Raw genomic sequence first — 24,156 nt, 5'->3', positions numbered from 1 at the left:
CTGGTGAAATTCAGTGGTTGGTTAGGGAACATGGTAAGTGCAGTGGAAGTGACCTCTATAGTCAGCTGCTAGCACACTGCAGAAGCAGGGAGAGGGGGAAAGGATTGCCGGGACCAAGGGTCAGAAGGTGTTGAAATGTGTGGGCAGGGTTTTCCAGTGGGGTGAGGGAGCAGTGGGAGTGTGCAGAGCAGAGGCTTGCATGGCAAAGTGTGGGCGGGGGAAGGGGAGCGTGCAGGGCACGAGGGGTTTGCACGGGCTGGACAGTGCACTGGGGAGAGGGGGGAGTGTGCAGGAGCTGGAGAGAAAGCACGGCTGGAGGGGGTGCACGGCGGGGGAAGTGTGCAGGGCGGGACTTGGGAGGAGTTTGCAGGGAAGAGGACTCGGAGGTTTCACCGGGGCAAAGCGGGAGTCGACGCGGGAGCGCTGCCTGCCGCAGTCATGGAGCCGAGCGCGGTACGAGGGGCGCTGTGTCCCGCGTGCAGCGCAGGCTGGGCTCTGTGGTACCTGCTCCCATCCCTCTGCAGCGTGGGATGGGGCTGTTTGAGGAACTCCTGGGAGCGGGGGGAGCTGCTGTAGCGCAAAGGAGCATGGGGGTGGGGGCAGTAATGGGGGCTGGGGCTGTGAGGCGGGTGCTCAGTTTGTGTGTTTGTCTCTTGTCGGGGACCCGCAGGTTCTCAGCATTTCTGAAGCCCCAGATCCTCCTCACAGCCTCGCCTCCCGGGGAGCTGCGCGCCCCCACCCGTCCGTCTGAAATATGTGGCCATAACATTAACGTGCCCAGGGTCACTTTAGCTGTGTCCCTTCGAGGCTGGTGCATTTGCTGCACTAACGCAGTGTGCGCGAAGGCTGTCTGACTCTGATGGAGGGCTGGATTAACCTTTTGTGGGCCTGGTGTCAAACATCTTTGTGGGCCCCCATGGGGAGAATGGAGCATGGCGTGAGGAGGTCAGTCCCCGGAGCGAGGGGCAAGCCAGAGGCAAAGGGGATCGGCAGGGGTGGCCCAGCTTCGCCCAATGCGAGGGCACTATTTACAAACTGGCAGTTGCCAGATGCATAGTGAGCTGCCTGGCCCTGTGCTGCCAGCCTGCCCCTTCTCCTGGGGGGCGGGCCTATGCCACACCACACAGCCCCCCTGCTCAACATCCCCCAGTCTCTATGGCCAGAGCCCCCCTGGACCTCACTATGCCCAGTGCCCCCTGAGACCCACCCACAAATGCACAGTGCCCTTCACACCACCACCCCTGTCCACAGCCCCACCACAACTGCCCAGAACCCCCACTTCCTAATGCACCAACACACAGATCTTCCCGGCCCCTTCACCCCCCCCCCCCCCCGGCTGCCCACAGACCCACTCCCCCAAGCCCTGCCTCCTGGCCGCACTCACTGGCCCTGCTGAGAGGCACTATGTCTGCTGGGCTGAGCCGGCAGCGCAGCCAGGGCTGGTCCCAGGGCCGGGAATCACTCCAGTCTCTCGGGAGTGGCATGATCCGCCAGGCCAGGACCTGCCCTGGTTGGGGTCCCTCAAGATGCACTTGTTTGGAGGGACCCAGCCAAGCCCTCTACACTGTTTCACCTCCCCCCCCCACACACCTGGCTGAAACTGGCCAGGCTTCTGCACCAGTCCCAGGTGGCTCAGCTCCAGGGAGACAGGTGGGGCCCCACAGGTGGTGGGAAGCAGAGACTGCCCAGACTGCCTGGGGTCCAGCCAGGGGGCTGAGAGGACCAGGGGAGTGGGGCCAGGGAGCGGAGAGGAACCCTCGGCCAGGCGAGGGACAGGCTGAGAGGAGCAAGTGGTGGGCAAAGGGAGCCAGTGGGGTCTCAGGGCACAGTGCAAGTGGAGCAGGCCGGGGCCCCTTCTGAGCATGGGCTCAGCTCCATGGAGCCACTGGAGCCATTGTAAACCCAGCATTGCTCTGATGTCATTTATGATCTGTTTTGGTTTTTTTAGGACCTGGCCTTGCTGATTGCTTTGGTTGTCATTGCTGCGACAGCCTTGCTGTTAGTTTTCAAGACTAGGAGATCCCAGAGGAAGAGTGATCCCATTACATTACAGGATCCACACACTAAGTATCCATTGCCATTGATAAAGAAAGAGGTGATGAAAGCCATTTGGTTTTAGAATCCTACCAAACTGCTCTGTGAAGAACACTTGGATTGTGCAGCCTACACTTTCCCAGGGAGGAAGCATGGTCTAATGACCAAACTAGGACTGGAGTTAGATCTGTGCTCTTTCCCTGGCTCTGGCTCTGACTCTTGTTCACTGTGTGATCTTGCGCAGTTCAATGAGTCTTTGTTTTGTCTGTGTCCATATCTGCAAAATGAAGACCCATAATGAAAAGTTATTTCACAGGAGTGTTTTGAAGCTTGCATAATTAGAGATGAACCCAAACACAGATCCCCTTATTTCTGAAACTGGGAGTGAAGGTTTTAAAATTTGAACTTGGATCCAAAGTGTTTCTCTGGTGGTAATGGGTTAGCTTAGAACTCTGATATGAACATCCCTGAATTTTGGGATTTCCAGTTGTGAGTTTTGTGGTTTAAAGGCATGTCTATAATTAATGTTTGTAAAATGTTTTGAGGTCCTTAGTTAGAAAGTAAAAAAGATTATTTTTAGTATTAAATAACCCCTTTAAAGTATCTCCATGAGTGTTCCAATACAAATTTATCATCACCTTTGGTAATAAACTTTTTATATGGCACCCGGATCTTGTATCCTCCCTGTTCCTTGAGTGGGTTTACTTAAAACAGGATTCTCTGTCATTAAGTATTTAAAGTATTTGGGAAACATCTCATATTCATAGCTGCTACTGGAAATGTCTTGGCATATTTTTTTCTAAATGTTGCATAAATTTGGGTCCTAAAACATAATGCAAAAATTAGTGTTTACTTTAGTTACCCCTTCAAAATAGTAAATAACTGGATTAGTTTCTTTGAATGCACAGTTCTTAATCCAGAGGCATATCTTCCTTTTAATACACTTAGAATTTGCATTGGTGGAAAGTAGGAGTTACATATTTACATTAAGGAAGGCTGTGCCTCTACTGAGGCATGCCAGTTCTGTCATAGATCTGGAAACGTCAGAGATACAATGAGCATGCATGTTGATTAGAGAAAATCTAATGATTTTTGTTGTAAGGCTGCAGTTGTCATAATGTCCTTAATCAGTAAAAATTGCCTTCCTGTTGGCTTTGGGGGAGAGGAGAGGACTTCAAGATTTGGCCCTTTATAACCAGGTTTAGAAAAAGATGAACTGTTAGACTTCACTGTCAAAACTGTTTTTGTTTTGCTGCTTGGATTTTGGCTTGCACTTTAATGAACAGTAGTTTCACCAAAGAATATTGTGCTGTTTTCCAAATTCAGAGGGATACTGTACTGTCTTGTTAATACCACGTTGTTTGTTCTCCGTCTCTTTGCTTTCCGACAGGAGATCAGCCATGATACCAAGAAATTCAGGTTTGGGCTTCCGTCGCCGGATCACATTTTAGGGCTACCTATAGGTAAATACTGAAACTCTTTCCTGTGATGATTTTTATTTGTAAATTTAGGATTTTGCCTTTTTTTTTTTTTTTTTTTTTAAGTGTAGTGAATTTGGTGCTCAGGAAGATGGGGTATTAAAAACTCCATCTAGAGGCAGCCATGGTACTGCATTGTTGGACAAGCTCTCTATGTTGTATAGTACCATGTGACAAGGATCCTAGATTAGCACTGACAAACAGGAAAAGGAATGGAGGCTGTGTGGATACCTGTTAGGCTGGGAGCAGCATCAAAAGCCAAATTACTGTGCTTTCATTTTTTCATAAATCCCAAATATAGGTTGACTCATGTATTAAACTGAGCCCCTTCCCAAATATACGTATATAGGAGAAACAACTGTAGGTTATATGTGAAGACATGTGTAGAGTCTGCAGCATCTTGTTCTAACCGTGGGCCCAGCCACTAGAGCAGAGAAAAGGAGATGTGACAGTAGGAATAGTCTGATACAATTTTATCCCCTCTACTGAGTCGCTGTCTAAACTGCAACAAAGCAAAAATCTTCTGCCCAGTAGAAATAATGACTATTCTCTATATTGGTTTTTCAGTAATAGGGATTTGGAATTGTAGATTTATACATGGTATTGCTTTATTGGCATGAATTGGGAAGAGTCACAATGGGCAAAGTGTTTGTTTGTTTGTTTGTTCAATATCTGAGGTGGCCCTGTAAGAAATGGGTTAGGATCCGTGTACTGGTAATGTCAAGGTGTGCAGAACAAATGAACAAAATAGCCCGCATGACATAGTTCAGCAATTTATTTCATGGTTGTAAAAGGAATTTATACTATTGCTGTTCTCATGACATATAGTGTGTGTGTGCGTGTGTGTACTGCATACTCCTGATGGTGTTATGATAACCATGGATTATGCAAATACACATATTGAAGGATATAGAATATATTCTCAACAATAGCATTTATTTGATTACACTGAAATGTAGTGAAGAATGTTTCTAGGGTTGTATGACTAGATGAGACATAACTTCTGTATCCCAACAGGATTTGCCTCTCGTGGTTAGCTTCTAATGCTTTCATTGGAGTTATTGTATATGTTTAGATTCCTTATTTCCCACTCCATTCTTTGTTTTCCCTTCCCCCCAGTCCTGAAAGTGATGATTAGATTGTAACTCTTTCTCCCTAGGACAGCATGTTTACCTCTCTTCCAAAATCAATGGTAATCTTGTCATCCGCGCCTACACTCCAGTTTCCAGTGACGAAGTAAAAGGTTATGTTGACTTAATTATAAAGGTAAATATTAGCTGCCTTAATGTAGACAAATAATTTAATCTAACTGGACATGTTCACTATCCAAGTGTAGAGGGCAATGCTTGCCTTAGGAAGGAAAGGATTGGATTTCAGTGACATTTAAAATGATGCTGTCAAACACTGTAGTTTTGTTTATGCTCAAAATCTGACCTTTCTTAAAATACGGTTATTTGATGGCAAAAGTCTTCCAGGTTAGTATTTATTTTAAAGTGTATTTAGCGAGCCTGGAAGGTGCTGGATATTAGACATGGAGAGTTGTCATAAACAGATAGCTAAGGGTTAATGTCTCTTTCACCTGGAAAGGAGTAACCTGAAACACCTGACCAGAGGACCAATCAGGAAACAATCAGGAAACTTTTTCAAATCTGGGTGGAGGGAAGTTTTGGGTGTGAGTTCTTTGTCTTGGGTCTGACCCTCTCGGCTCTGAGAGTGATCTTTCTATCTCCTGCCTTTCTAATCTTCTGTTTCCAAGTTGTAGGTACAAGGATAGTAAGACAATAGGTTTATATTGTTTTCTTTTGTATTTACATGTGTGTAGTTGCTAGAATGTTTTAAATTGTATTCTTTTTGGATAAGGCTGTTTATTCATTGTTCTTTTAAGCAATTGACCCTGTATATAGTCAACTTGATACAGAGCCTATTTTTAATGTCCTTTTTTTTTCTTTTTATATAAAGCTTTCTTTTTAAGACCTGTTGGAGTTTTTCTTTAGTGGGGACTCCAGGGAATTGAGTCTGCAGCTCACCAGGGAATTGGTGGAAGGAAGAAGTCAAGGGGAAAATCTCTTTGTGTTAGATTTACTAAGCCTGACTTTGCATACCCTCTGGGTGAGGGGGAGAGAGATTAGATCTCTTGGTGCTTGTGTTTCCAGAACTGGAAGCAGGGAATCTCCTAGGGTTGTCCAGGGAGGGGAGCCTGGGAGGAAGTAACAAGGAAACAAGGGGAGGGGGTTATTTCCCCTTTGTTGTAAGACTCAAGGCATCTGAGTCTGGGGGTCCCCCAGGGAAGGTTTTGGGGAGACCACAGTGAGCTAGCAGCAAAGAATCCTGTGGCACCTTATAGACTAACAGACGTTTTGGAGCATGAGATTTCGTGGGTGAATACCCACTTCTTCAGATGCAGTGAGCTAGGCACTGTATAATTCTTAGCTGATGGCAGTGGTACCAGGTCCAAGCTGGTAACTAAGCTTGGAGGTTTTCATGCTAACACCCATATTTTGGACGCTAAGGTCCAGATCTGGGAAGAAATGTTATGACAAGAGTGAAGCCTATTTATCTGTTGAATAGGTAGAGGGGGGACACTGCACATTTCTCCCTACCACTCCCTACCAATGCCTGTCGTTTGAGGGGGATATCTTTTTGGTGCCTCATTCTTTAGGGATGAGATGATGATTGATACAAGGCTGCCAATTGTGACAGCAGTTTTTATGATGTGACACTTGCCTGTTAGGAATTTGAAACACCAGCTTATTTCACAATGTCCTTTAAATGATATAAATCTCGCTAGTAAATCTGCCATCACGACTCTAAGAGTGAGAAGAAACCAATAGTCACTATTTCGGCACAGTATCCAGTAAAATGACACCAGGAGCTCTTCCCTGCTACTTCTTCAGCAATGATTAACTAAGGACTGTTCTTCCCAAAACTATGCTGCTGCCATTGATAGGGTTTACATGTAAGTAGAAAATAAGTGACAAGGTGCTTGCTAACTTCAGCTTCACTAGAGAAATTCCACCACGCCTCTTTAAACTTGGAAGTTGTTCTAATGAGATTATTATTTGGAGAATGCCATAAGCGCAGAGTGCTCTACAAAATGCATAGAAAGACAAGGGGCCTGGCTGAGCTCTCATACTGGGACAAATTAAAGTCAGTAGTTACACTAGTGTAAAATCCGTGTGAAATCAGAATCCGGTGAAGGTTGCCTTCTTCAAGAGCTCAAATGGATAACCAACATGGGGCAACAGTTCAGATGCTTTAAGGCTGGGGACCTAATTAGTGAAGAGTTCATCATTAGAGTTGGTCAGGAGTTTTTCAATGAAACATTTTTCATCAGAAATGCTGATTGATTGAAACCAAAATTTATTGCAGGAAAAGATGAGGTTCAACAAAACTTGAGTTGGGAAAGTTTTCTCCTGACCAGGATTGAATTTTTTGGGAGTGTATCTCTTGTTTTGTCAAAAAAAACTTTGAAAGGTCTCAGGTCACTTTGATGCAGAACAGGAAAAGTTTGGAAATTAAAATTTTTTAATGGGATAGGAAAACTGTCTTCAGCCCACCTCTTGTTTATCATGGGAAGGCTTAAAAAAGAAGTGGGTTTAAAGGAGACATTTGGAGGAGGAGAGGGAGCATTTGGTTGCCAAAACTGTGGGCTGTTCAGAGTGCAAAGGGTAGAATAAAATAAGGTTTGACGCTAGGATGGGAAGGAGACAGAGGTGCAGAAGGTTATGAAATGAGAGCAGAGATGGAGGCTGGGGACGAGATGTGCAGGACCATGAGAATCAATGAGGACCTTGAATTTAATGAAGGAGGAGAGAGGAAGCCCTTAAGAGTATTCTAGGTGCAGTGGAAGTGGAAGAAGAAAAGCTAGTCGGCATCTGCTCCTGGCATGAGCATGAGGCCCTCATTGTCCACAATGAGATTCTTGTACAGAGTTCAGCTTTAAAAATGAGCTGGAATTGATTTTTGTTAGTCAGGATGGGTAGAGAAGGAGATGGTATTGCTTTGCTCTCTCTTTGCAGAGAAGTATGTTACAGCCTGCACATCTATAACCCACTCTTTGAGAATCTGCCTTGCACATTCCCCAGACCATCTCTGTATGCTAATGCAGCAGCCTTAGATTTTTCTCCTTTATTTCCTGTCTGATGCTTGCAAAATTGAACAATGGACTTGCAGTTCTTTGTATACGTGGTGCAGTGTCATGAAAAAAATGTTGCATTGTCTGATTCAGCGTTCCTGGAAGATTTTGAGGAGGGATGTTTGTAGAGTTTCCTTTGCTGGAAGCTTTCAAGCTAGTGTGGATTGTGGAGTGCGCTGTGGTTTGGCTCCTGGACTCTGGAGTTCTTCTAATCCCCATTCTAATGCTGACTGTCTGCCTTTGGGCAAGCCACTTTCTCCTTCTGTTTTTGGGTTTTGTTCTTGTTCTGATTCCTCATGTTGTGAGGATTTGTCAGCGGTTTAACATTTGTAAAGTTATTTGAAGGTGAAAGGCAATATTTAAGGCAATATTCATCTATGGACTCTATGGTGGTGCCCTTTTGAATGCTGTGACATATAAAAGGAGCTCCTGCCATTTTCTGGAGGGAGAGTAGTGATGGAGGTGACTTGAGGCTGGTGTTGCAGAGATATAGGGATATAAATGCAGTGCCTAGAGTCCACGTGGACATTCCCATTAGCTACACTATCTGTTATGGATGGAACAGAAGCAGCTGCATGAAGCAGCATGTTGCTTATTGCACTGTGGTGGTTTCCAGTTACAGTGCACAAACAAATACTGAGAGCGAGAGATTTTCTGAGTCTCATTTCAGGTGTCCAGTGTATTATGCAAGATGTTTTTGAGAGAACACCATTGCCATCTGATAGCTAAACGGTGAACCACTAACAACTGTTGTGTTTTTTCAGGTCTACTACAAAAATGTCAATCCCAAATTTCCTGAAGGCGGGAAGATGTCCCAGTACTTAAACAGCATGACTGTTGGGGATACCATTGACTTCAGAGGGCCAAATGGGCTCCTTGTATACAAGGGGACAGGTACTGTGATGTTAAAAAGGAGGGAGGGGGAATCTAGTTATTTTCAAAAGCAATTTAAATCTTGAGGGCTTTCCAGATTGGGACACTGCTTTCTTTTGAAATGAAATGGCAAGAAGAGCCCCGAAGTTCTCCTGTGGCAATTCTCTCCCAGTGTTCTTGACTAGCACCTGTTGTTGTAGTGTGACCATGTGGGGGAATGAGAGCACTGTACTTGTCTGAGAATGGGATGACTGTGACTGGTCGTGTCAAGGGAATTAAATCCCCTCTTCTGTATTGATACAGTCACATTTTTCTCAGTGACACAACAATATATTTGAAGTAGCTGAGAGTTTTTTAATCTTTGTACCAGATGCTCAGGCTGAAAATCTTAAAAGAACTCCTTTGGGAAGCACATCCTTCTTGCTTTGGAACTCCCTGGTGGCAAGCCAGCTTGCCCTGTTTTAAAACAGGCTTGTCTTGGATAAGGATCTTTCGGAGTGGGAGGGACTCATGTGTTGAGGGACTCTCACATAAGATGGTTGTAAAAGAGTATAAGGGATTTTGCCCTGATCTTGATTGACTGGGACTGTACACCTAAAACTTCCATCTGTTTCAGTGGCAGCTCCAGGTGCTTGGCACGTCTCAAGATTAGGCCCTTTATTAGGAATGAAGTACAAATGAGTCTTCTTTTTTGGATGGAATCAATGAGCCACACAAGTTACAGATCCACACGCTTTTCTGTTGCACTTTGGTTGCTATAGACAACAGCAACTCTGCAGCATTGGTTACAAATCTGTTAAATGATTATCAGAGCGTGCATTTGTAAAGCGTTCGTCATGAGGCTTTCTCTTTTACTCTTGGAGATATGTGGCATCTGAATTGAGTTACAAGCTGTGTCTTATTTTTTGATTACCCCAAAGCAGCAGTATCCGCTGGTGTAGAAAAGAAGTTATGTAGCTTTTTTGATCCCTGGATGCTAGGGGTCAAGGTCACATGGCATTTATTTCAATGCCAAGGGTTTGATTGGATTCTTCTTAGCTAATAGGTATCTAGAGATAAATAAATTATTATAATAAAAAGGGTCTGGTCTGAGTGTGCAGAACACTAATGTATTTAATTGATGTATTCGTTGCAGGGTCTCATGGCTCAAAGCTCTTGATCTGTTAATGTTTTAGTGCAAGTCTGTTGAACACTAACATTATAAAAGGCAAGATCCTCAGCTTTGCTCCTATGATGCAAAGAGATCATAAAGATGACTTAATTAGCCTCCTGAGGATTTCCTCAGGGGAAATCCCCGGGTGACAGTTACTGCTATTCCCAGCTCTCAGGGTAGGGTGCGTGGTCACTGTGCTCCAGCAATCCACAGCTGTAGGATGACCTTTTGGTGCAGCTAGATGCAGTTGTTCAGAGGAGCCTCAAGGCTATTTTAAATTATGCTTGTGGCTAAACTAGTCCTTGTCCAGCAGTGAGATTGGAGACTACAAAGGGGGCATAAAGCCACTTTTACCATTTCCACCTTGGCCTCTGCTGAGCACAGCTTGGCTGGATCTGAAGATCTGTCCCCATGTATCAAGTTGCCAACTCCAACAATTGGACTTCCACAGCAATTGTATCCCTTAAGAGCATAAGGACAAAAACAGCCATATTGGGTCAGACGAAAGGTCCATCTAGCCCAGTATCCTTTCTTCTGCCAGTGGCCAATTCTAGGTAATTCAGAGCAGGCAATCAGTGATCCATCCCCATGTCGTCCACTCGCAGCTTCTGGCAGTCAAAGGCTAGGGACACCCAGAGCATGGAGTTGCATCCCTGACAATCGTTGCTAATAGCCATTGGTTGACCTATTCTCCATGAACTCACCTTATTCTTTTTTGAGCTCAATTATAGTTTGGCCTTCACCTTTGCTGTTCCACAGGTTGACTGTGTTGAGTGAAGTACTTCCTTATGTTTGTTTTTAAACCTGCTGCCTATTAATTTCATGGGTGACCCCTGGTTCCTGTGTCATGTGAAGGAATAAATAGTGCTTCCTTATTCTCTTTTTCCATATCGTTCATCATATCCCCCCTTAGTTGTCTCCTTTCCAAGCTTAAAAGTCCCAGTCTTTTAAATCTATCCTCATACAGAAGCTGTCCCATACCCTTAATAATTTGTTGCCTTTCTCTATACCTTTTCCAATCCCATCTTTTTTTGAGATGGGGCGACCAGATCTGCAAGCAGGATCCAAGGTGTGGGCATACCATGGATTTATATAGTGATATATATTCTGTCCCTTTCCTAATGGTTCCTAACATTGTTCACTTTTTTTCACTGCTGTTGCACATTGAGCATTTTCAGAGAACTATCCACAATAACATCAGCTAATTTAGATCCCATCATTTTATATGTAGAGCTGGGATTATGTTTTCCCATGTGCATTACTTTTCATTTATCAACATTGAATTTCATCTGCCATTTTGTTGCCCAGTCACCCAGTTTTGTGGGATCTCTTTTTAACTCTTTGCAGTCTGCTTTGGACTTAACTATCTTGAATAATTTTGTATTGTCAGAAAATTTTGCCACCTTGCTGTTCACCTCTTTGTCCAAATCATTTATGAATATGTTGAATAGGACTAGTCCCCGAACATATCCTGGGGGGACATCACTATTTACCTCTCTCCATTCTGAAAACTAACCATTATTCTCCCTTTGTTTTCTATCTTTTGTCTTTCTTTTATCCCATGACTGCTTACTTTGTTTGAGTCTTTGGTGCGGAACCTTGTCAAAGATTTTCTGAAAATCTAAGTACACTATATCTACTGGATCAACCTTGTTCTCATGTATGTTGATCCTCTAAAAGAATTTTGATAGACTTGTGAGGCATGATTTCCCTTTACAAAAGTGGTGTTGACTCTTCCCCAACAAACTGTGTTCATCTGTGTTTCTGATAATTCTGTTCTTTGCTATAGATTTAATCAGTTTGCCAGGTACTGAACTTAGGCATAATTGTCATGATTGCCTCCAGAGCCTTTTTAAAAAATTGTTGTCACGTTTAGCTATCCATGAGTCATTTGGTACAGAAACCGATTTAAGTGATCGGGTACATACCACAGCTAGTAGTTCTGCAGTTTCATATTTGAGTTCCCTTAGAACTCTTGGTTGCATGCCATCTGGGGTCCTGGTGACTTATTACTGTTTAATTATGTTTGTTCTATTATACTTTATTTATTCAGTTACCTGTAAGTTTTGAATTTTTCTTCCAGGTAGCTTTGCTATCAAGCCTGACAAGAAGTCTGAAGCATACAGAAAGTTTGTAAAGCATCTTGGGATGATAGCTGGAGGAACAGGTGAAACTGTTGTGCTGAGGGTAGGAACCTCATGAGAGAGCAAATAGAGGTTTAGAGGGTTGTGATGATTATTGAGACATTTTCTGTTTAATTTATTTTGTGACTAAAGGTCCTCTCTTCATTATCAGTTGAATCTGTTGCCTAACAGTGCTCTCTTTGATACATGGATGTAATATTTTAACATTCCATTTGATTAAAACTGACATTTTAAAGTGTTCATCTATGTATTTATGTACTGAACATTGTGGATTTCCTCTCCTTTATACTAAGATATTCAAGGCAGGGACTGTTTTCTCCTGTTTTTACAGTCCTTGGACAATAGGCTCCTGATTCTGATAGCAGATGTGGGGCATTGCCCACAGTATTAATAATCATAACAATACAGAGAAAGAGAGCTCTGGTCTGAGCTCACATGAATTCTGTCCTGGTTCTTAATAAATCAGTTTGTGATTTTGGGCAAGTCACTTTACCTCTCTGAGTCTGACTCAGTCTCTGTATAACAAGATTATAATATTTACTATATCTATCCTACCAGAGTATTTATTATTTAATGTTAGTAAAGCACTAGGTAAAGTGTTACTTTGTGGCTTTTTTGAGTAAAAAGAAGAAACTTTGCACTTAACATGGATCAGAAATTGGGATATTATGGGCCTGATCTTGTGGCTTCATGCAGACAAATCTTCCACTGAAATCAGCTTGCCATACCGCCTGATAATGCAGCCTTTGTGTGAGCTAAAAGGAAAAGTCCATCTATAATTCTTTTGTTCCAAATAGGAATAACTCCCATGTTGCAGCTTATCCGTCACATCACAAAGGATCCTAATGATAATACAAAGTGTTACCTCCTTTTTGCTAATCAGGTAAATATATGATGTCATTTGTTTGCCCTCTCTTTTTTTTTACCCCAGGGACATTATTAGGAGGACTTTGAACTGGTGATACTGTTGTGATATTTTAATTCTGAAAAATTACTTCCCTGAATCACAAGATTTTTTTTTTGATCTGTATTATGCATATATACCACACAGTTGCGTTAAAGCATGTGATCCTAGTCCATATACTTCACATGCACAACTCCCTTTGATTATCAAGGCTGCTATGTGATTTGCCATGGTTTGTTTAAAAACAATCTATATAAGAAGTTATAGGAGATATTACGGTTTATTGCATCTGTTCTCATACACTGTTCTGAGTTTGGTTTCTTTTGTTCTTAAACCAACAAAAAGGAAACAATATCCCTAAGAAATCATATTAATACAATGTACAAAGAGTTTGTGCATGTAAAACTGCCAGAAGCCCCAAACTCCTGAACTGAAGTTTGTGGGTGAATCCTGGTTCCACCGATTTCAGGGATGCCAGGATTTCACTCCCTGTTCTTAATTCTCACTGTTATACCTAGGCACTGCCATATTTGTAATATGCAAAAAAAGCCAGTGGTGGGGAGACCAAGACTAATCTGTGCAAATGGATTAAAGAGTTTTAACCTTGATTCTGAATTTTCTGGCATTTGGCTGTTTTAACTATTTAACACTAGTTTCAGCTAGGTTGCTGTTTAAATCTGATTTGTTTTTACTATTAATCTGGATTTACAGTGAAGAAAAGTATAAACTACCATATGCTTAAGAAAAATTCATTTTGTCTACTGACTTGATAAATGAGGAAAACTCTGATTCCTTCCTGCTGAAAATGAAGTAAGTGCCATGTTAGTCCATGTTACTGTGTGTACTGATATGGTCTGGTCACAAACAATTCCCTCCCCCCCCCCCTTTTTTTTAAACAGACTGAAAAAGACATATTACTGAGAGCAGAGCTCGAAGAGGTAGCCAAGAATCACCCTGATCAATTTAAAGTGCAGTATACATTGGACAGACCTCCTCATGGTAAGTTACTGGTATTTGAAGGAAGACTTTCTTCTGCCCTCTTTTCTGTATCCACAAGTTTTTCTTCCTACTAATGGGTATTGCTACAGTATCCAGCCATCCATTCCTATGGTATTTGAGCACTCCTAGCAAACTTACTAGTATCTGACCTTAGAAAACAGGAACTAATAATTAACTTCTGTTCAATGATGCAACCATTACCTGCAGACCTTTGGATAGTGAAATGAAATGTTTGTCATTGTACTAGTAGGTAAAGTGTCACTTTCTTGGACTTCTCGGCAAAATACACAACTCTGCTGCTTTGTCTAGTCTGTCTTCCTCCCTCCCTCATTTCTTCAGCAGAATCATGTTACCTTGGCATCGTGTCTGCTTAGTACTTGCTATGGGCACAATAGGCAAACATACAAGTGCCGCTTACAGTTTTAAATAGGGTGCAGGTGCACAATACAGATAAAGAATCGGTTGTGGATTTCTACGTAGTACTGTATTGAGAGGGAAAACAAAAAGCTAGAGCTTGAACTCTACAGTATGTAGCTCATAAAACACTGAGCCAAATTAACGGCTGGTGTAAGTGATCAGAACTATGTTGATTTTAAATATTTGACTTCAATGCCGTCAGACCTAGGCTATGTCTACACTTAAAGCAGCATGGGTAGAATAATCAGTGTAGATGGTGAAGCACTGCTTAAGTGAGTAAAGATATGCCAGAACCTTAGTGTATATACTCTACATGGCTTTCTACATGCCCAAGCAGTGCCTCTCATGTCAGTGTCCCACTGCTGGAGTTTTTCCCCAGGGCAGGGGAGAGGCAGCAGGGAGAGCGGTAGCTTCTGAGTGGTGGAGCCTTTCCCCACTGCTTCCCTTCTACTAGAGCCTTTCACTGCCATGTGTAGGTACATGCTGCAGTGTGAAGCAGCCTGTTTTTCACTGCAGCTTATTGCATACCCCACCTCCTGCTGCTAGACAGGGCTGTACTTGCAACAGTGGTGGATGTAGTCCAGGGCTTTGATCCTACCCTTGTCAAGTGCCTGCTTACAGTAATGTGGTATTAATGCTGATTCTATATGGATATTTGTCAGTGTGTGTGGTTGGTGTCATGTTGAGGGACAGGATGGGGACCTTTAGTGTGAATATATGTTTGAATTGTTGTAAGGTACTAATGGTATCCCTTGTTGTTTGTTTCAGATTGGAAGTATAACTCTGGCTTCATTACTGCAGACATGATTAAAGCACACCTCCCTCCCCCAGGCAGAGATACTCTTATTCTGATGTGTGGCCCTCCACCTATGATTCAGTTTGCCTGTCAGCCTAATCTGGAAAAACTTGGTTATCCCAAAGATAATACATTCGCTTATTAACACTGATGCAATGCAGTATGTCTCATTCACATGCAGAAATAATCCATTGTGCTACAGCACTTTTAGAACAATGTAAGTTGATTGCAGTTTTCATAGTCCTAACTAAAGGTTTTATTGAATAGCTGAGTAATTTTGTTCTGTCTCTGTTACCTTGAATGTTTTTAATACTGAGAGCTTGAGTAATAGTCTTTAAATATCTTCTATTGAGCAATAAGACATGGAAATGCATATCTGGCTAACTATAATATGGAGAGGGTTTTAATATACAAAGTTAAAGGCCACCTGACTCTAGCTACCTGGCATTAAGTTGCCCTGAAATGTTCTGTCTTTTTTGCTATAATGCGATAAAATTATCCAACAACGCAGGGGTGAAATCAGTTTAATTATATACTTGGATATAGCACTGACATTCAGTAGCCTACAACTGTCTTAAATTCTGAACCTATTTCTTAACTTACGCAAGCTTTGTGTGACAAGACCCTACATGCTTAGTCCGTTAATTACAATGTGAATAAATTAATTTCTTTCCTGTAGGAAAGAGGGGATAAAGACTACAGTAACTCCTCACTTAACATTGTAGTTATGTTCCTGAACAATGCAACTAAGTGAAATGTTAAACAAATCCAATTTTCCCATAAGATTTAATGTAAATGTGGGGGGTTAGGTTCTAAGGAAATTTTTTGGGGCAGACAAAAGGCATTATGTACTGTACAGTATACTGTGGTTGGAAGGTGCCGCTGGCTTACCCCACACAGGCACAGCTCTCTGCAGACAATGAGGCAGGCAAGGACGCTCAGAAGCACCTTGCGCAGCGGCAGCTTCCCCCCAGAAGAACAGGTGCTGACTTTGCCGGGGGATGCTCCAGGCCCGCCTCTTCCCATCCCTGCTCCGCTCCGCTCCACTCCGCCTCCTTCACGGAGCATGCCACATCTCCACTCCTCCCCCGCCCTCCCAGCGCTTCCCTGCTGCCAAACAGCTGTTTGGTGGTATTTAGGACTTTCTGGGAGGGAGGAGGAGAAGCGGAGACACAGCCCTTCTCCGCTCCCTCCCAGAAAGTCCTAAGCAGGAAGCACTGGGAGGGAGGGGGAGGAGGCAGAGAAGAGGAACTTGTGCTATGCTCCCTTGTAAAGTCGCTGCTCTTCCACAGAATCCTACAAGCAGTGGACAGAGCCGGCAGCCAAATGACGTTATAATGGAGCATTGCACAACTTTAAACAAGCATGTTCCCTAATGGAGCTGCGACAAAACTTTGAAACAACATTAAGCAGAAGGAGATTAAGTGAGAAGTTAAACAGTATTTGTTAGGAGTGTGCTGCCATAAAACAGCAAAGTAGATTAAGGAATAGGGTCTGGGAAGAAATTATAGTAGCTCAGGGCCAGTGAAAGTGCATGAAGAAATTCTCATGACTTCTCATATTGTTGTGTTAATTTTTGTTTTATTCATAGATTCTAGGACGGGAAGGGACCTTGAGAGGTCATCGAGTCCAGTCCCCTGCCTTTATGGCAGGGCCAAATACTGTCTAGACCATCCCGGATAGACATTTATCTAACCTCCTCTTAAATATCTCCAGAGATGGAGATTCCACAACCTCCCTAACCAGTTTATTCCAGTGTTTAACCACCCTGACAGTTAATTAGATCTAAAATTTAATTTAGGGATTCAATAGTAACCTTCATGCTGAGTCACTGAATGTTATTCAGGTATATATACTTGATCATAAGCTGGTTCATTTATAAGCTGACCCCCCACCCCACGCCAGATAAGTAAAAATGGAAAATTTTGATGACCCATTCATAAGCTGACCCTATAGTTCAGAGGTCAGCAAACTTTTTGGCTTCCAGGCCCTCAGGATAAGCCACTGGTGGGCTGAGACAATTTGTTTACCTCGAGCATCTGCAGGCAGAGAGGTAAACCTAAGTAAACAAAGTGTCCCGGCGCACCAGCTGCTTACCCTGACGGGCCACGACAGCAACTGGTGGGGGTCAGGGGAGTAACCCCTGTGACCACCCCCCACATGGCCCCACCCCTAGCCTGCCCCATCCCTTCCCACCTTAGCTGGGGTGGGCCTGGGAGAATGTCTCTAGCCTGGCTGTAGTGTGTTCCGGCAAGTGTGGCTGGGTGGCATGGCTGCAGCCTGCCGCCCTTCGAGCTGCAGCTGCTTCAGAGGCTGTGGGGAGAGCAGTGTGGCCAGAAGCAGAGAGACTCCGGCCCTGCCTCTTCCCTTCTGGCTCTGCTGCCTCTCCTTATTCCCTCTGTTGGGGGTGGGGGGCTTTGTCCCCACCTCTATACTTGTTCATAAGCCGACCCCCTTCTTTGATGCTTCCCTTTTTTTTTTTTTTAAGTAAAAATCTGCTTATGAATGAGTATATAAGGTATTTGTTTGCCAGTATTTAGATTTCTGCTCTAGAAAGAAGATTTGATTTGACAGTCACGGAAAACTGCATTGCTGCCTTACGTTAGACTAAACTTCAATATAAGTATCTACTGTAATGGACTCAGCCCAGAAGGATAAGAGTAGTGAAAGGCGGGTATATCAGCCTCAGATTGAGCTGGTCTCAGTTTCCTGGATAGCCAAACAAAAGCTATTCCAGGACAGTCAGACACCTGATGCCAATTCAACCAGTTAAGGTTGTTTGGCTAATGCTGCCACCTGACTGCAAGTAACTGGCAATGGGTCAGTGAATGCTAATGGAGACAGCTGGAACCAATTAAGGTCCCCTCATACTGCATTAAAAGCTCTCCTTGCCAGTTCTCTTGGGAGAGGCCCAGGTGAAAGGAGCTGGAGGAGAGGAAGCATTGCTGAATCCTGAGGTATGGGTGAATCTAGGAAAAGGGGACCATGGGGAAATGGGCCAGGGGATCAAAGCAGTGTCAGTGGTGAAGGGAAAGCTGCCAACATTACTCTGGGTTCCAGCCCAGGGACCGTAAAGGGCAGGCCTGTGTTCCCTCCCTTCCTGCCCCACCCCCACACTCTACAGAGATCCCCTTGAGAGGGGAAGCAGACTTTGGTCCAGGCAGGAGGCCAAACTGCATCTACTGAGCTCTAAGAAGCAACAGAGACTCGGGGTATTCCACCTCCCATACTGGTCTATGATGAAAATAGCTCAATAAGCTGTGACCTTTGTCCCTGTCACAGTACTTGTGAAATACTGTTCTCTCCATGAAGTACATGTGCTGTGAGCAGTTTCAGAAGTTTGCCTTACTCAAAAGAAAATGGTACTTCCACACATAAGGTACATGACTCATTCTGTGCACCCTTAATCTTCATTGTTTTTACTATCTCTCTTCACAAACACACTTCAGGGCTGGTTTGTACTAGCTTGTGCCTTAAGCTTTGTGGGGCAGGGATCCTGTTTTTACTTTCCAATCAGATGTTTGAGACCAATAAAACTTGTTCTTTATTACCTCACTGGTTTAAGTCTACTCAGTCCACTATCCCAATAACAGTCATAGCAGATAGAGATCAAAACGCTTCAAGCTTGTACGCCAGCCATCTTAAAAGTTGCAATGATCACAGTACCACTGAAGACTGAGCCCTTTTAATACCATTTCATTTTGGAGAGTCATAATCAGGGCCCTTTGGCAAAAACATAAGCGAAGAAAACTTTACAAATTATTTTCAAGAATGTGTTATGGATTTCAGGCAGCCTGGGCCACTGCTGCTTCACTGTTAGCTGGGCCAGTTGTTTTCAACCAAGGGTTGTATATGACTGGGGATACATAGAGGTCTTCCAAAAGGTACATTTAACTCATCTAAATATTTGTCTAGTTTTAGCTCAGGCTACATGAAAAGCACTAGCAAAGTCAGTACAAACTGAAATTTCACAGAGTCAATGACTTGTTGATACTGCTCTGTATACTATACCCTGAAATGTAAGTACAATATTTATATTTCAACTTTTTATAATTCTCAGTAATAGCATGCTATGACATTTTTGTATTTTTATGTCTGTAAGAAGTAGTTTTTAAATGAGGTGAAACTTAGGGGAACATAAGACAAATCAGACTCCCAAATCAGTCTGGAAAGGTTGAGAGCCACTGGGCTAGGCTGTGCAGTGGGAACTGGCAAACATATAGCAGGCTTTAACTGGTGCACTGTTCACTAGCCTGTACTGTGGCTTCCCTCATTCCCTGGCTGCAAGCTGGACTGCAGAGATGAAATCCTGGCCCACTGATGTCCATGACAATACTTCAGTACATTTTTCTGAAGCTAGGATTTTGTCCTAGAGGAGATTTGCTTGCAAAGAGAAGCTCTTCATGTCTCTTCTCTTAAGTACCTCTTGAACCTGTCAATTTTCCCCTCTTGTTCATTCTACCTTTGTTTTTTTAGAAAAAACATTTCTTCTTAAACACTGCATATTTACCCATTGTGATAGCAATTGCTTATAAAGCTAAATAACGTTTTTAAATTATTGTAACACTTTAAAGGATTCTCACTCATTTTGAGGGTGAAGTTTATACGCTTTATGAAATGCACAAGAATGGCCTAAATATATTTTTACACCTAGTATGATGCTTACCTGTTACGGAGCATTTTTCCAGCCACAGACTTTTTCTCAAAGTGAGTCTGCTCATTGAATAGATAGAATAGAAACAAACACTCAGAGGTTAATAGAAATAGCCAGGCATTCAGCAAGGCACTGGCAGAAATGGGAATAGAACCTAGGTATTCTGATTTCATCAGTATTCTAGCCACATTGCTTCTCTGGGTGGAGATGTATTTTATATAAAATCCCTACCCAGGCTCTGGGCATGGTACAAGGACCCTGTACTTCAAGAGAGGGTACTCACTGAAGAGCAAATGGGGGTGAATGAATAAACTTTAAAATTCCCTGAAGACCAGCTGCCCAGGCATATATAAAACATGATCCACCAAGTCAACCTGGAATAAAGACAAACATACAGCATTTATTCATTACAGTCTGAGGGCCCAAAGGTCAGCATTTGTATAGCAAATAAGATACTCTAGTATTCAAATATAAATTAACAGAACACTTAAGTCCACAAACCAACACACTGGAACTGGATTTTTAAAAAATACTTACAGTATGGCCTGCTTGAAACATCTCAGGGTGCAAAACTACCCTTATCTATGTCAGGGTACAGTGAGTCAACATTCATACAAAACAAACAAATTTAATTACATGTTCACAGGCAAATTCATCTAAGGTGCACAGAGCACACTTAAAATGATAACCAGGTGTTCAGACAGACAACAGGAAGAATTACCAAAAGTGTTATTTAAAAACCTAACTCTGATCCCTGTTAAGTGAATGGGACTTTTGAAAATCCCCACTTCTATCAAACAGTTCTGCTGTCTCCATATATTAAACCTCATTTTGCACAATGGGCATCGTGGAAATTAGCTGTTAATTTCTAGCATTATAGAGATTTATACACAAACTTAACTAGTCTTTAGGAGAAGTCATTTTTATGACCACAGTTCAAGTCTCGCTTCCCCACTTGGGTCACACTTTGAAGTTTGTGCAGTAAGGGCCAGATTTACTGCATGAGCAATGTTTTGCTCTTTAACTAGTCCTATGGAGAAGGACCACCCTTTACTATTCTGAATAGCACTTAAGTGAAAACAGCCAGGCTTTAAGCTCTTTTGAATGAGGCATGTCTGGCATTGACATACCCTTGAGAAATATTTCCAAACATGGTCTAGCATCATAACATATAAAATCAAACCTCATTGCAACCAAAAGGGATGAGGTATAACCAGTAACCCACCCTCTGACAGTGTTTAATTCAAGATCATTACATACCAAAACCCAGTCAAGCTTGTTTTTGGAACTGCCCAGTACAAAATATCTTGCTGGTACTATGGTAGTGAATGCTTGTGTGTGTGGAGTCATCACTGTAGCCCCACACCTGGGGGGACCCCTGTTGAGGCCAATACGGCCCTGTCAGTCTATCTGGCTGACAGCTGAAGAGAAACCTTAAGGTAGAAGGATTGTTAGGCAGCATTACATGGAAGGAGGCCTTGCAGGCATAACATCTAGCTTTTACATGCAGCAAGCAGGACTGCAGTTACCTCCAGCTCCAGGGGAAGCCCTCACTGTTTGGTATGTCTACACTGGAGCTGGTAGGTGTAACTTCTAGTTTGAGGAGATGATACCAAACTGGGAGAGGGTTGAGGTTTGGAGGACAGGATTAGAATTCAAAATGATAGACAACCTGAAAAAATGGTCTGAAATAGGATGAAATGTAATAACTGCAAAGTACTGCTTTTCAGAAGGAATAATCAGTTGCACAAATACAAAATGGAAAAGAACTGGCTACGAAGGAATACTGAAGAAAAGGATCTGGGGGTTTATAGTGGATCACTAACTATGGGTCAACAATATAATACTGTTTCAAAAAAAAAAAAAAAAAAAAAAAGCAAACCTAATTCTGGGATATATTACCTGGAGTGTCATAAGCAAGACCGGAGAAGTAATTCCTTCTTCTCTACTTAACACTGGAGTATTGTGTGCAGTTCTGGGTACAGGGCACTACAGTCCAGGAAAGATTGGAGAAAGTCCAGAAAAGAGCAACAAAAGCAATTAAAGGTCTAGGAAACATGACCTAAGAGGAAAGATTAAAAAAACCAGGAGAAGACTGATGAGGAACATAAATCTTCAAATACATAAAAAGTTGTTAAATTGTTCTCCTTAACCACTGAGGACACGTCAAGAAGCAATAGGCTTAACTGGAACAAAGGAGATTTAGGTTCGATGTGAGAAACTTTCTAACTGTAAGGTTATGTAAGAATAGGAACAAAGTATCTGGGGAGGTTCTGGAATCTGTGTAACCTGTTCTTAAAAACCTCCAGTGAGAAACACCTGTCAGGGATGGTCTAGCTCATATTTAGTCCTGCCCCAGTACAGTGGACTGGACTAGATGACCTATCAAGTTTCTTTCCAGTTCTGTATTTCTGTGATTCTGTACCTGGGTGATCATCAGGTCTCCAGAAAAGAACTACACCACTACATTTATGTCCTATTGGAGATGATAAAACATTCATCATTTGCCCTTCCTTAGATGCATACGCAAGGGAGAGTCAGTCTCTTGCTATATTTCATCATTTAATTTCCTTTGGAGCAGAACTTCTGATTCATTGCAACACATCCTGAGACACGTAGCTCAAGTTTCTCTTTCACCTATGCTAGCACAATGCCACTAAAATCTGTGGAGCTGCAGAGCTGATGTGGCCAATCTATACTCAGCAATAAGCTATACTAACACCAGTTAATGGCAGCAGCATTACCTAGCATTTCCTAACTAGTGACTCTTTGTATGTCACACTGGCTAGAGTTGTGGTTCGCTACACTTAATTAGGGTAGTGCTCTACATGAGTACACATAAGAGACTGGAATGAAGAGTGAACAGTTAAAGGAAAAGTATAACTGCAGGTACTGTCTTTAAAAAAAAAAAAAAAAAAAGTTTCTCATGCAAACATTACAACTCGTTTCTAACCACATCTCAGTCATGCCAGTAGGTGGCACCCATATATATTTACATTGCTTATAGTATGCTGAATGCAATTCAGGGAGCAAAGAGTGTGGAGTTTATCACTTAATCCTGGTTTTCCAACCATCTGTGTGCTAAGTTTCACACTACGTGTTAAACTGTGCTTTGTAGCTCTAGTCATTTTGACTCAAAATTCAACAGAGCTTACTGAAATGTTCCAATTGTACAAGGAACTTTTGTCAGTCATAAGGCAAACCACGTACTGGGCAAAAAGTTCTGTTGCACTCACCTTGAAGTATCTGTAGTGAGGGTGGTATGCACCATTTTGGTATTTCAAATGCGTGTTTTAAGTTAATGAATTTTCTGCCTGTTCCATGACCACTAACACACACAGTGCTTGTTTGAAGTTGTGTTAAGAGTCATTTTCTAAGAAAAGTCAACTTTTGGGTCTCTGTTTCCTTTGCAGTCTCAAACTGAAGATGAGATTGTGGAATTTCCTGCTGTGAGCAAATTTCTCATTGCAGAGAGAGCACAGTAAGGATCAGCATGTTCTCTGCTGGCCTAAGAACACACCCACCTGCTAGGGCTTCAGGAAGGGTGAAAGGTGATCTGTCCTTTCTCTTCATCCCAGTGGTATAATCAGGAGAGAGAAAGCGGAGACAAGGAGAGTTGCAGAGGAAGAAAGAATGAGGGATGAAGTTCCTTCTTCCTCTTTAAGGAGTCTCAAAATCCTAAAGCCAATCCTATCTCTAAATCAGACTGCAGCTTTTTCAGCAATGGTTCAGTGAACAACTGTCTGCACCAGTGTCTGTCAGATCCCAAGATAACATGTGCTGCACCATGAATCATATAGCATGATAGAAAGTCACTGGAATTGTCGAAGTATCATCCTCGCCACTATCATATAATATGAAGAGGACCTTATTCTGTGACAGAGGCATATTCTACTTATGTTATTGCTATATTGCAAGTTAATTATAAAAGTACAAAATTATAAAACCGATAATTTAGCAGGTGACAGTGCATAAATCCACTGTATAAAAGTAATCATAAATCTGTAAAGAAATCTTTTATTAGTCTTAATCATTTGCCAATTTTACCCTCTCTGGATGATGAGGAATAATTTTGCATAGCTTTTCTTAATGCCCATGTAAAAATACCTAGCACAGTGGGTTTTTTTTTTTGTTTTTTTTTTTTTACGTGTAAGGTGTTGCTTCATAAACCTCATATACATTTTACACTTCTCAGTGGCAGAAAAGCCTAAGCCATTTTCTGCATATAGCACCCAGCTTTCATCAGCCAGTTCTCTGGATACATGTGAGGTATAACAATGTTCTTGGTCATGTTCATCATCTCCAGTCTTCAAAGGTAGGTGTTAAAAATCTGCTGTCATTCAGCATTTCATCTTGGCTGAGCATATCCTGAAAGTAAACAGTATGAAGACCAATCAGAAGTATGTTCAGTGAGATGTGTATAGAAATGGCAAAGCAATCCAACTGTAATTAGATCTGATTCATGACAGCAGGAACTTACCATCTTGATGTAGCTGATTTGATAATAAAATATTTAAGGAACTACAGGTCACCTGATTATATGTAACAGTGCAATGATAGCATCAATGA

General features: G+C 42.5%; 2 protein-coding genes across 11 annotated transcripts in view; one reads left to right on the top strand and one right to left on the bottom strand.

The window, feature by feature from the left end:
- Nucleotides 1–371: 371 nt before the first annotated feature.
- Nucleotides 372–24,156, top strand: part of LOC115650397 (NADH-cytochrome b5 reductase 2) — a 36,923-nt gene continuing 13,138 nt past the window's right edge. Inside the window, exons 1-9 of one of the 4 annotated variants that reach the window (XM_030560319.1) lie at nt 372–453; nt 1,949–2,095; nt 3,425–3,497; nt 4,672–4,778; nt 8,412–8,541; nt 11,757–11,840; nt 12,615–12,700; nt 13,621–13,720; nt 23,001–23,083. In XM_030560319.1, coding sequence (XP_030416179.1) covers nt 439–453; nt 1,949–2,095; nt 3,425–3,497; nt 4,672–4,778; nt 8,412–8,541; nt 11,757–11,840; nt 12,615–12,700; nt 13,621–13,720; nt 23,001–23,011 — 753 coding nt within the window. In that variant the 5' untranslated portion in view covers nt 372–438 and the 3' untranslated portion in view covers nt 23,012–23,083. Of the gene's footprint in view, nt 454–1,948; nt 2,096–3,424; nt 3,498–4,671; nt 4,779–8,411; nt 8,542–11,756; nt 11,841–12,614; nt 12,701–13,620; nt 13,721–14,905; nt 15,479–23,000; nt 23,084–24,156 lie in introns of those variants that run through there. The other 3 variants (XM_030560315.1, XM_030560316.1, XM_030560317.1) reach the window with 3 other exon arrangements.
- Nucleotides 22,495–24,156, bottom strand: part of PPFIBP2 (PPFIA binding protein 2) — a 210,665-nt gene continuing 209,003 nt past the window's right edge. For all 7 annotated transcript variants that reach the window (XM_030560305.1, XM_030560306.1, XM_030560308.1 and 4 more), the window contains one exon: nt 22,495–23,955. In XM_030560305.1, the coding sequence (XP_030416165.1) occupies nt 23,884–23,955 (72 nt within the window). In that variant the 3' untranslated portion in view covers nt 22,495–23,883. The remainder of the gene's footprint in view (nt 23,956–24,156) is intronic.

This window comes from Gopherus evgoodei, chromosome 4 (genome assembly GCF_007399415.2).
Source record: "Gopherus evgoodei ecotype Sinaloan lineage chromosome 4, rGopEvg1_v1.p, whole genome shotgun sequence".
Taxonomy (NCBI): Eukaryota; Metazoa; Chordata; order Testudines; family Testudinidae; genus Gopherus; species Gopherus evgoodei.
The sequence above is the reverse complement of the archived record's forward strand: the minus strand, read 5'-3'. Positions and strand labels throughout refer to the sequence as shown.